Source organism: Carcharodon carcharias, chromosome 9 (genome assembly GCF_017639515.1).
Source record: "Carcharodon carcharias isolate sCarCar2 chromosome 9, sCarCar2.pri, whole genome shotgun sequence".
NCBI lineage: Eukaryota > Metazoa > Chordata > Chondrichthyes > Lamniformes > Lamnidae > Carcharodon > Carcharodon carcharias.
The window spans coordinates 32,187,379-32,199,677 of record NC_054475.1 but is presented as its reverse complement, the minus strand read 5'-3'; the positions used below and the strand labels follow the sequence as shown (position 1 = coordinate 32,199,677).

General features: G+C 37.9%; 1 protein-coding gene across 2 annotated transcripts in view; it reads left to right on the top strand.

Moving 5' to 3' along the window:
• Window positions 1–6,667, top strand: part of brpf3b (bromodomain and PHD finger containing, 3b) — a 69,401-nt gene extending 62,734 nt beyond the window's left edge. For both annotated transcript variants that reach the window (XM_041195608.1, XM_041195609.1), the window contains exons 10-13: window positions 2,895–3,001; window positions 3,684–3,781; window positions 4,616–4,770; window positions 5,680–6,667. In XM_041195608.1, coding sequence (XP_041051542.1) covers window positions 2,895–3,001; window positions 3,684–3,781; window positions 4,616–4,770; window positions 5,680–5,863 — 544 coding nt within the window. In that variant the 3' untranslated portion in view covers window positions 5,864–6,667. The remainder of the gene's footprint in view (window positions 1–2,894; window positions 3,002–3,683; window positions 3,782–4,615; window positions 4,771–5,679) is intronic.
• The last annotated feature ends 5,632 nt before the right edge of the window (window positions 6,668–12,299 follow it).

Genomic DNA, 12,299 nt, shown 5'->3' with positions numbered 1-12,299 from the left:
TTAAAACCTGGAAACCTGATTTTCATGCCTGGAGTAAACCATGTGATAATAAAGATTAATTAAATGTATATATTTGTTTGTAAATTGAGTGGAACAGTGGATTAGAAGGCTGTTTTTTCATCTCTAGGTTGCAGATTGAAATTCTGCCCAGCCTGAGTTGTGTACATTTGTTTCCCTTCCGACTGTACAAAACTTGCAGTGATAACTACCAGACTAAGTTGGTTTTTAATGTTATGAGGCTGGTGGAGGAAATGAAAATGTTACTCTTTTTTGCATTTGTGGATGAGGTAACTGTTGAGATGTTATATAAAGACCTGAATCCTCTGCCGTAGCTGACCTTGTTGCCTCACTGGGATCTGGTTGGCTTGATAATGCAGTAATGGGAGTTTGATCTTGAACAGAAACTATGCTACATCTCACCCTGGATTGCTAGCACTTTTGATGCCAGCACTTTATTTCAGCAAAAAAGAAAAATCTCCAGTACTGATATCTCTTATTCTGAATCCAAAGTTCCCCTGCAGATTAAATTGAAAGGGTATTAATTATGCTTTTTTTAAAACATTGCCGTAGAAATTATGGTCAGTCATACTAGAATCCAGTGTTAAATTGTATGACTTATTTAGTGAAGGGTATGCACTGTCTTCTGACAGAGTAGGTGATCTGTTCACTGACCTCTACCAGTGTAATCTTAAATTGATTTAGAAAGGTAAAGAGTGGCTTAAAGATTTAGTTTTGCTTTGGTTTTTGTTTTTCCTTTTTCACCTCCATTCCCAGTGGAGAAGCACTTGACATCTAATTGTTGCCTCCTTATAATGTCTGTGGTGAGACCAGGAACTCTTTTGGTAAGGGACAGACATTGCATCATGATTTGCTATTCCAGATGTTGTAATGTCCTGTGTATAGGCAATTCAATATGCTGCGTACACATTTTGCACGAATTTTAGGGTGAAATCTGTGTATTGAAAATATCTCATTAGCTTTTAATTTAAAAAAAAACTTGTAGCGCCTGAATAGATGGTGGGAATTTGAGTATGATGTTCTGTACGTTAAAAATGGGAGGAAAACTAAGCCAGATTTAAATGCATATGATAAAAATTCAATTTTTTAAGAACTTAATTAGTTTTTGTGATAACCTCTGCCAAACCGTTTTAAGTAGCTTAGTGGATTCCCATATATCTGTAAAAAAAAAATTAACAAAATCTCTGACTACTTAAGAATGTAAGAAATAGGATCAGGAGTAGGCCATTTGGCTCCTCAAGCCTGTTCTGCCATTCAATAAGATCATGATTGGTCTGATTGTGGCCTTAACTCTGTTTTCCTGCCTGGCCCCCATAGCCCTTGAGTCCATTGCCAATCAAAAACCTGTCTGACTCAGCCTTGAATGTATTCAATGACCCAGCCTCCACAGCTTATTGGGGAAGAGAATTCCAAACACTAATGATCCTTTCAGAGAAGAAATTCTTCCCCATCTTCGTTTAAATGGGAGACCCCTTATTTTGAAACTGCCCCCTAGTTCTAGATTCCCCCATGAGGGGAAGCATCCTCTCAGCATCTACCCTGTCAAGCTCCGTCAGAATCTTATTTGTTTTAATACGATTACCTCTCACTCTTCTAAACTCCATTGAGTGCTGGCCCAACCCACACAAGCTTTCTTCATTAGACAAACCCCTCATCCCAGGAATCAGCCTATTGAATCTTCGCTGAACTGCTTCCAATGCAAGTATGTCCCTCAAGTACAGTAACCAAAACTGTACACAATACTCTAGATGTGACCTCACCAATGGCCTGTACAGTTGTAGCAAGACTTCCCTATTTTTATCCTCCATTCCCCTTGCAATAAAGGCAACATTCCATTTGCCTTCCTGTTTAATTGTTGTATTTGCATGCTAACTTTTTGGTGATTCATGTACAAGGATACCCAGGTTCCTCTGTACCGTAGCATTCTGTAGTATGTCTCTCACAGTTGAAAATAATATTCTGCTTTTCCATTCTGCCTGCCAAAGTGGACAGCCTCCCATTTTCCCACATTATATTCCATCTGCTAAATTTTCGCATACTCATCTAACTTATCTATATCCTTTGCATTCTCCTCACAATTTGCTTTCCCATCTATTTTTGTATCATTAGCAAATCTGGCTCCAAACACTTGGTCCCTTCATCCTATTCATTAATATAGACATTAAATTGTTGAGAACTGATCCCTGTGGCACTCCATAAGTTCCAGTTTGCCATCCTGAAATGACCTATTCATCCCGACTCTCTCTTTCCTGTTAATTTAGCTAGTTCTCTCTCCATGCTAATATGTAACCCCCAACACTATAAGCTTTTTAAAAGGTACTTTTTAGTGTATTTAGTGTCCTGGTGAAGCTACACCTTGACTTTAAAATTCTCATTTTGTTTTCAATTTCCTCCATGTTTTCGCCTCTCCCTATCTCTGTAATCTCCCCTAGCCCCACAACCTTCTGCACTCATGTAAATTTGGCCCCTGATTTTCCATCATTTTAATTGTTTTCACCATTAGTCCCATGCCTTCAGCTGCCTAAGCCCCAACCTTTGGAATTTCCTCCCTAAACCTCTCCACTTCTCTACTTCACTGTCTTCCTTTATGATACTCCTTAAAACCTACTTTGACCAAGCTTTTGGAGATCTGACCTCATCTCCTGTTGCGACTTGGTGCCATATTTTGTAACGCTCATGTGAAGCACCTTGGGCATTTAATTATGTTAAAGGTGCAATATAAATATTTGTTGTTGAATATATCGTTTTTACTCCCTTGCCAATTAATTACAATTGCATACTACCTCCTATTTATGATTGAATGAATGTTTTCAAAAGCAAGCATCCATTAGCTTTATAAATAATATTACTAATTAATATTGTATGTCCTCTTTTAGTGGCCTGTCTCCACCCAAACGTAGTCGAGGGAAGCCAGCTCTTGTTCGAGCACACTATCTTGATAATGGCAACGGGGATGTATCTTGTGGAGATTACAGTGCATCAGGTACTTACAGTAGGAACTTTCTACTAAGCATTAATTGGATGTAAAAAGTAAAATTACAAGAAATAGTTGACTCTGAAATAAATATTACTAATGAGGCAGTGTGAAGCCTGCTAGAAGGTGTCTCTAATTCCACCAATGTTTAGTTAGTCTGTTACTATATCTCGGCAGGGTACTTTTGTTTAAAAAAAACTAAGTGAATGAGAGCAGGGCCATATTTTATTTTCTTCATACTCTATCGTGCAATTGCAAATTACACTGAAAAGCATCACTGCATTGGGTACAAAAACAAAGTTTGGCCAAATACAATTTTTCATAAAAATGGCACCACCTGCTGTTTGAAGTTGGAAAATTTCAGTTGTAGCTGTTTTGTGTATTCTATGGCAGGATGATTTATTTCCTTTTTAAAAAAAATGCTCCAGGAAAAACGCAAAACATCTGGCTGGTTTGTTTTTTGAACGTGAGACCATTAGCCTATCTTTATGCAATAACAAATTTGGTTCCAGAAGCATTAAAATATAGCAAAGGAAGAGTGCCATTTAATTAAAACAAAGAAAATTGAAATAAATGAGTTTTATGTCAAGTACGTTAGTTCAGTTCAAGGTTTAAGGGAAATTGCAGAATTTACACTGTAACACATATAAACATTTCTTAACACTTCTATTGTTCTGATTTTTTTCTCTAGGGAGAGGGGTCTGGACACCCTTTGAGAATGATGCCATTTTAGAGCCTCTGGAATTAGTTTGGGCCAAGTGCAGAGGATACCCTTCATATCCAGCACTAGTAAGTCAAATTTGTTGCCCCATTAAGTAAAATGAACAAAACTACATACTACGTTAAATAACCTCACTGAATAATTGGCAGATTCTAGGTTGTAATTTAACCTTTGGAAATAATTTCACTTATTTTAATTAACTTTTACTTTGACTCACAACACAGTTCAAGATTTTATTTTCATTTGTTTGGTATAGTTGAGTGTATTTTTTGCTAATTGATTTGGATGAACATTGTTCCATGCAATTTTGTTTTTATGCAACCAATGCTAGTACAGGCTGAGAACTGGTCCATCCTGGGATGTGGTAATGCTTGTTGCCTCACGTTTGCATATATGTGTTTCTCTTGAAAATGTTACTTAGAAGGCATCAGACTTAGCTCAGCGTTAGCACACTTGCTTCTGAGACAGTGGCTGTGCCCCCATTCCAAAGACTTGAAGCTAATTTTGATACTTCAGTATAGTACTTTGGAACTGCTGCACTGTTTGAGGTGATTGGTGTCTTTTATATGAGATTTTTAACTAACATCTGTCTATGCTCTCAGGTCGATGTAAAAGACTTCATAGTACTGTTTTAAAGAAGAGCGGGGGAATTCTCTGGGTATCCTGGCCAATGTTTATTCCTTGACCAACGAGCACCAGGAAAAAAATGATTAATTGGCCAGTTATCTCATTGCTGTTTGTGGGACCTTACTGTGTGTAAAATTGCACATATTACAACAGTGACTTCACCTCAGAGGTACTTCATTGGCTGTGAAGCACTTTGCAAAGTCCTGAGATCATGACAGATGCTTTACAATTACAAAATATTTTTCATTTGTTTTCTGTAATATTTTACTTTGTAGATCATAGATCCTAACATGCCTCGAGATGGCTTGTACCACAATGGTGTCCCAATACCTGTACCTCCATTGGATGTGGTAAAACTAGGAGAACAGATGCACGCTGAAGCTGGAGAGAAACTTTACCTAGTATTGTTTTTTGACAACAAAAGAACGTGGTAAGTGGAAAAAGAAATATGGTTCTTGAACTATGGATTTGTATGTAGGTGTACTGTTTTAACTCTATTCAGTTTATATTGATTTTGAAAAATGTACTGGAACTTTCAGTATGTACGTCCTTTTTACCTTTAAAATTGATTTTCATTCCTGAAATATCTGCATGTGCATTTTGTTCAGAGCCCTATTTGATTGTATTTTGAATTTTGCTGCATTCTCCAGATTCTTAAGGGAAGAGGCTCAATCAAGGAGCTGGCACACTGTTGCTCTGGTGACTACTGTGCCACTCTGCTAAGCTGCCATTTTCTCTTCAGCTTGATACAGCATTGGAAAGGAAGGGCAGGACTTACAAACAAGAATTCCTGCTTTGACCTGTGAATGATCAATCTTGCTAGTCATAAATAAAAGTCCAGAACTTCAAAGATGCATTCTGATTGTACAATCAAAAAATGTTACCCTATGTTCTGATCAGGACATTTGGAGGGGGTGGGGCAAGAAATCTAAGAATGTTAGCATTCAAACCTTGTTGCATTATTAACCCTATATGAAAATAATTGCATCTAAAGTTGAGTAATTATGTTATGTAGCAAAGTTGTCCATTTGCACACTTGGTTTTAGCTCCTGCACATTACATATGGTATATGCTGTCTGCGTAAAGTCAGTTAAGTTCTAAGCCTGCATTGGCAGATGGTCTTGATATGTACAGCAGCCCCTTAGCTTAAGTATGGCTTTTGTACGAGCAAGAAACCCCATATGATTGGTGTCTAGCAAAATAATATTTTGCTCTTAATTTTTCAAAATTTGATCAAGTAGTTTCAAATCATGCTATATTCAGGTACCACAGAACTGAAATAACACTATTGATCTGTAATTTGTCTGATATGTTTGCATGATTTGTAACCTCTCAACAGGCAATGGCTTCCCCGTTCAAAATTACTTCCTCTTGGTATTGATGATACAGTGGACAAACTGAAAATGATGGAAGGGCGTAAATCAAGCATTCGAAAATCTGTTCAAATTGCTTATGACCGAGCAATGATTCATTTGAGCAGAGTACGTGGAGAACATGGCTTTCTCACCTCAAACTACATGTGACTGTTATAAAACATAACCAAAGTTGCAGAAGGAGATTGTATGATGTGACACCGGGCATCAAAGACCTTAATTTCTGCTCATTGTAAAAACTAAATTTCCTTTCTTTATTTTTTCATACTTTTAAGCAGATCGACACACAGCCTCTGTCACTGCCAATTCTTATATGGCCTTTCTTTGGCTTGTTTCTTGCCATGTTTACTTCATTTAAACATAGATCATGCTTTAAATTTACAAATACAAATCCTGTTCATAGTGTTTATAATGCCTTTTGTGTGGACGCCAAGGGGAAGAAAAACCATGTATATAATTGTATTATATTGTTACACACTAAATTATTCAAGGCTGCAGATCTGAATCTTTAGCTTCTCTGTGATGGTAATGGATTTTGTACGCACACACTGTAATTTATTTGAGAAACGATACCATTTGACGTTTGAAAGTATTTGTTCTGTTAAAATGCAGTGGACTTGTGACCTGTGTATACTGTGTAGTACAAGTTGAAAACATTTTTTATTACATTTTATGATTTTGGTTTTTAATGTATTCAGGCTATTATATCAATGATGTTGACTTACCTAGGGACCTAAAATTAGCTGCGTGTCCACTGTGAAACACAGGATGTTCATGTTGTATTTATTGTAGAAAGTAAGATTATTTGCTTTCTAGTACTGTTTATAAGAAACTGTAATGGTTGAGAAAATTGAGAATTGACACTTACAAAATTGTACTTTTACCTCTGATCTATTACAATCCAACTGTCTGAGGCTATATTTTCTCCTGAGAATTAAATGTGATGAATAGAAATTAACAGTTCTTAATTTTAATTGCTGAGCTTCTTTTGTTAGCTTTCAGTCTCGATAACTTGGAGTCAGTTTCTTCATTGCTGTTTGCTCTTATCAGTGTCGCTGTGATTCTAGCCTTCAAAGGAAAGCTGCTGTGACAAAATATATCGGTTACAAAAAAATTCCCAGTTAATTCCTTCAAGCGAGACTGGGCCATCTCCTGGCTGGGTTGGAGATCACCTTGTGGAAGAGGTAGGTACCTTATGACATTAATCAGGACCTGAATGCTTTCCTGGACTAGGTCTGAATGCATAAGTGGGATGGAGTGAAATTTTCCAGATTTCTTTTCTCTAATTGCACAGTGTTCTTTTACTTGTTTTATTGCCTCTCCCAGGAGATTAGATGGCTTCCAGGTATGGCTGGAAGTGTATGATATTATGAAACATAAGACATTACAACTTTGAGGGGCAGGCTAGATGGACCAGTACGTCAATTTCTGCCCATCATTTTTCCCATCTTTAAAGTTAAGATCACTACAGAACTATTATGTTGCTGGACCAAATACTTAAACTGGATATTAATTTCAGTTTTATCTGTTGAAGAAAATCAATGCTAAAATTTACACATGTTTCAGATGACATTCAACTTTTATCTGTTCAGGAAACCAATTGGATACCGACCTGCAGCAGTTTTCCATTATAATTTGGGCCTGCCAAAGATTATTGTCTATTTGTGTATGTTCATAAATTTTCAATTTTGGCAAAAAGAAAAAAGACTTCCTAACCTTAAAATTCATTACAAATCTAGGAATAAATGGCAAATGTTATATTGCTTGTTATGTATGGCAGTCATGTAGTGTGTTTAGAGGGTTTCTGTGTTTTAAGCAGGGCAAAAATTTCATAATGTTTTTTATCAAAATATTAAATCATTATTTGTAGTTTTATTCAATAGTATATTCAAAATAATTGGCTTCAGTTTGTTGGTGCATTTTTTTAACTTCATATTATGCGCAACAGCAATGTTTCCATTCATTTTTGATTAGTTTCTGATTGCTACAGACAGACCGAGGGGGTGAAACCCTATTATACCTGATCACTGTTACCTTTCCATTACTCTGGAATTTCTGGTGCTTCCTCAGAGAGTCTGATCTGGGTTTGTGCCTTTATAATAGGTGCAGAACAAAGACCACCATGGAAGAGACAGGGAAAAGGTCTTCCTGGATCTCCAGCCACACTTTTCTCTCTATGCTAAGGGAAGGGTAATCATTTTGAGGGATGTCCAAAGAAGCTGGTGCTGCTCTTTGCATCTGTGTCTGAAGGGGCCAGATAGCCAGGCACTGGAGTCCTGACAAAGTATGTGCTACCTCCTTTGCAATCTTCCCAGTTATCTTCTGGTGTTACCTTCTTGCTTCTGTTCTCCAACAGCAGTCAGTAGGCCCAAAACCATTGGGCAGATCTGTAACTATATGCTTCTTGGGCCTGCAGTTGTGTTTCCACCTTGTTTCTAGTTACGCTGCTCGGGCAATGGGTGGACCTGTATATGAGGGGTAAGAAGGGAGGTAACCCACAAACATGCAAATGATCCAGCCTACCAAATTTACAAGTTTGGCACTCTGGACAGATGAAACATACCTTGGCCATGCTGCACCTATTCAGAGCCTGTGTAAGTGTGGAAATTGGTGTCTCTGTGTGCACTAGAAGTGCAAAAAGTAATTCAGTTAACTTCTTATAGTGTTGGGAACTCACTCAAAACCCAAATTTTGTACCTCCAAAAAAAGTTTAATGCAAAGTGTGCTCTCCACAATAGCAATGAAAGCAGTAGTTTAAATGCCACATGTAATATATCTATTTTTGTACAAGTAATTTAATTGATCTGGAGGAGAAGAATAAATGGCTTTTAACAAAACATACTCAATATGTATAACATGTATGCAATAAGGGTTTGTAATGTCCATATTTTTTAAAAATGCCATTTCATAACTGGTTTTAATGATTTACACTTTAGTGCAGAACTTAGCTTAATATCCAAATGTCAAGCTTGACAAATTCATCGTTCAATACAATCTCAGTTATTCATCTTTAGCCTGGGCTGGCCCTTTCCTTGCAGTTAAGTTTATGGTTGACCTTTTACTAAGCAATCTTTGAACAGATTTACTTTGAATACTAATCACTAGATTCTAGCCTTTACTGTAGCCTACTTTGGCCTGTCCAATAGGCTGATCTTTATTATGGAGATTCTAGCAAATGAATTTTATTCTTGTCTACCAGCGTGTCTTGACCTGCTGCCTCATGAGAGGTAGAAGGGAAAAGGAGGAGGGGTAGCCCTGTTAATGAAGGATAACATAAGGGCATTAGTGAGAAAGGTTCTTGGTTCAGAAAATCAGCAAGTAGAATTAGTGTGGGTGAAAATTAGGAATAGCAAAGGTCAAAATTCTCGGGGCAGTAGTTTATAGGCCTCCTTGTAGTAGTTATACTGTTAGACAGAGCATTAAACAATAAATTCTTGGAGCTTGTAACAAAGGCTATGTAATGGTTGTGAGGGATTTTAATCTTCACATAGACTGGACCAATCAAAATGGCAAAGGTGGTTTGAAAGATTATTTTGTAGAATGCTTTAGTGACAGTTTGAGAGCAATATGTTATGTAACAAACTAGAGTTAAAGCTATTTTAGATCTAGTGTGTAATGATGTAATGTTAATTAGTAATGTTAGAGTAAAAGATCCACTAGGAAATAGTGATCATAATATAGTTGAATTCCACATTAAGTTTGAAAGCAGCATATTCCAATCGCAAACAAGAATTTTAAACTTAGTCAATTACATACTTTGAGGGGATAGCTGGCTAAGGTTGATTAGATAAATAGATTGAAAGGTATGGCAGTAAATAAACAGTGGGAAACATTTTAAGGAAACAATTCAAAACATTCAACAAAAATACATTCCGTTGAAAAAACCTCCGAGCAAGATCCATTGATGGCTTGCTAAGGTTAAAAAGAAGAGTCTTATAATGTTGCAAAGAATAGTAATAACCTGAGGATTGGGAGTGTTTTGGAAACCAGCAAAGGGCCACTAAAAAGTTGATAAATAGCAAAATAAAGTGGAATATGAGAATAAGCTAACCAGGAATGTAAAAACAGATTGTAAAGGCTTTTAATAAGTATATAAAAAGGAAGGGAGTAGCGAAAGTCTCTTAGAAGCAGCGGCAGAGGAAATTATCATGAGCACATGGCAGAGACATTGAACACATTTTTTATTTGTTTTCATAGTAGAAGACATAAGTTACATACCAGAAATAGGGGATAAACTAGGGACTAATAAGAGTGAGGAAATTAAGGTAATTAATATCAGCAGAGAAAAAGTACTGGAGAAGCTCTGGGGACTAAAATCCAACAAATCCCCAGAACTTAATGGTCTACATCTAGGAATGTAGATAGTGGATGCACTGGCTATAATTTTACAAAATTACCTAGATTCTGGAATGGTCATAGCAGATTGGAACTTAACAAGTGTAACACTGCTATTCAAGAAGAGAGTGAGAGAAGAAACAAACTTCAGGCTAGTTAGCCTGACACCAGTCATCAGAAAAATGCTGGAAGCTAGTATTAAAGAAACGTTAACAATGCACTTAGAAAAGCTCAGTGTGATTAGAGCAAGTCAGCATGGTTTTACAAAAGGGAAATCCTGTTTGACCAATTTATTAGAATGTTTTGAGGATCTAACTAGTAGAGCAGATAAAGGGGAACCAGTAGACATAGGGCAGGATCCGCCCCCCCTGTCGGGGACGAAGTTGAAGGGCGAATGGGCACTGGTGCGCTTCTGATTGGCGCTCCCAATTGGGGGCACGGCGCCATTTTATGTGGGCTGGCCAATTAAGGCCTGCCCAGTGCGATGTTGCACGGAAGCGCTATGCACTCCCTGGGTGGGGATGAATCCCAAAATTGAAAGTGCACTCTTTCGCGCATGTGCACGAAAGAGTGTACTCATCTCCCTGGTGCTAAGTGCTACCTCAGCGAGATCAGCTCTAAATGTAAAAAAGCTAAAAATAGAATAATAAAATTTCCCTGACGACCCCTCATGTGACACTGTCACATGAGTTGGGACATGTCCATAATTTTTACAAAAACTTTAATAAAGCTTTTTAAAACCTACATGAAACCTCATCCCACCCATGGATGAGGTTTAATGCTTTTCTAATTCCCACCGGGGCTCCTGGCCTGCCTGCCAACCTTAAGGTTAGATGGGCAAGTCCATTAATTAGTATAGTTTCTCTGTATGGCCTCAATTGGCCATTGACAGGTCAGCGGGCGCGCAGCTAATTTTGCTCGTCGACAGGAAAATCCTGCCCATAGCATGCTTGAGTTTCCAAAAGGCATTCAATAAGTACCACACAAAAGGTTAATACACAAGCAAAGGGCTCAAGAAGTTGGGGTTGATATATTAGCATAGACAGGAAGCAGAGTGTGGACATCAACAGTATTTTCAAGTTGGCAGGCTGTGACTGGTGGAGTGCCGCAAGGATCATTGCTGGGGCCTCAGCTATTTACAATCTATATTTGTAGCTTAGATGAAGAGACAGAAAGTAATGTTTCTAAGTTTGTTGATACAAAGCTAGGTGGGAATGCAAGTTGTGAGAAGGGTGCAGGCTGCAAAGAGAGATTGACAGTTTAAGTGAATGGGCAACAAGTGGCAGATGGGGTATAATGTGGGGAAGTGTGATGTTATTCACATTGGTTGTAAGAATTGAAAAGTAGAATATTTTTTAAAAGGCCTGGAATTTGTAAATGTTGTTCAGAGAGGCTTGGGTGTGTTCGGACAAGGAACACACAGCATGCAGGTACAGCAACTAATTAAAAAAGCAAATGGCATGTTGACCTTCATTGCAACAGGACTGGGGTACAAGAATAAAGCTAGAATTGTATGGGGCTTTGGCGAGACCACATATAGAAGACTCTGTGCAATTTTAGTCTCCATATTTATGGAAGGATATACTTGCATTGGAGGTAGTACAGCAAAGATTCATTAGGTTGGTCCCTGAGTCTAAATTCTCCTGGGGTTTAGAAGAATGAGAGGTGATTTCATTGAAATATTCAAGATTATGAAAGGACTTGAGGGATAGGGGGCAGGTGGGAAAGTGAAGTTGAAGCCATGGTCATATTAAATGGCTGAGCAGCTCGGAAGGCCCTATGGTTTCCTCTTAATTATTATGTTTGTATGTTCAGCAATTGTTTTTGGATCACACTGTCCATTGATGCAAATATTTTTCCGTGGAGCTCAAAAATAAGGCAAGAAATACTCCATTGCAGATATCCATCTCTGGACAGCCATCAAGAACTCAACACCTCTTGCCTTATTTGTTTTCTGCTTCATAACATCAGCAATATTGCCCACATGATTCCTAATCCTGTTGACCTGTAGGGGAAGCAAGTCTTCAGGTGATTACATTGCTGGACTCAAAACTGCAACTTTGTCTGGCAATCCTAGTGATTCATTGAGGAAGACATGGCCTGTACTTCCAAGAAGATAACATTCTAACAATGCTGATACTGTCTTACAACACCTTGACACCCCCAACCATCCTAATCTTCCAGTAAAGCAGCCAAGATAGCCTAACACTAAATACAGACAAGTCACACCTGGATATGTAGACCTCAGCAG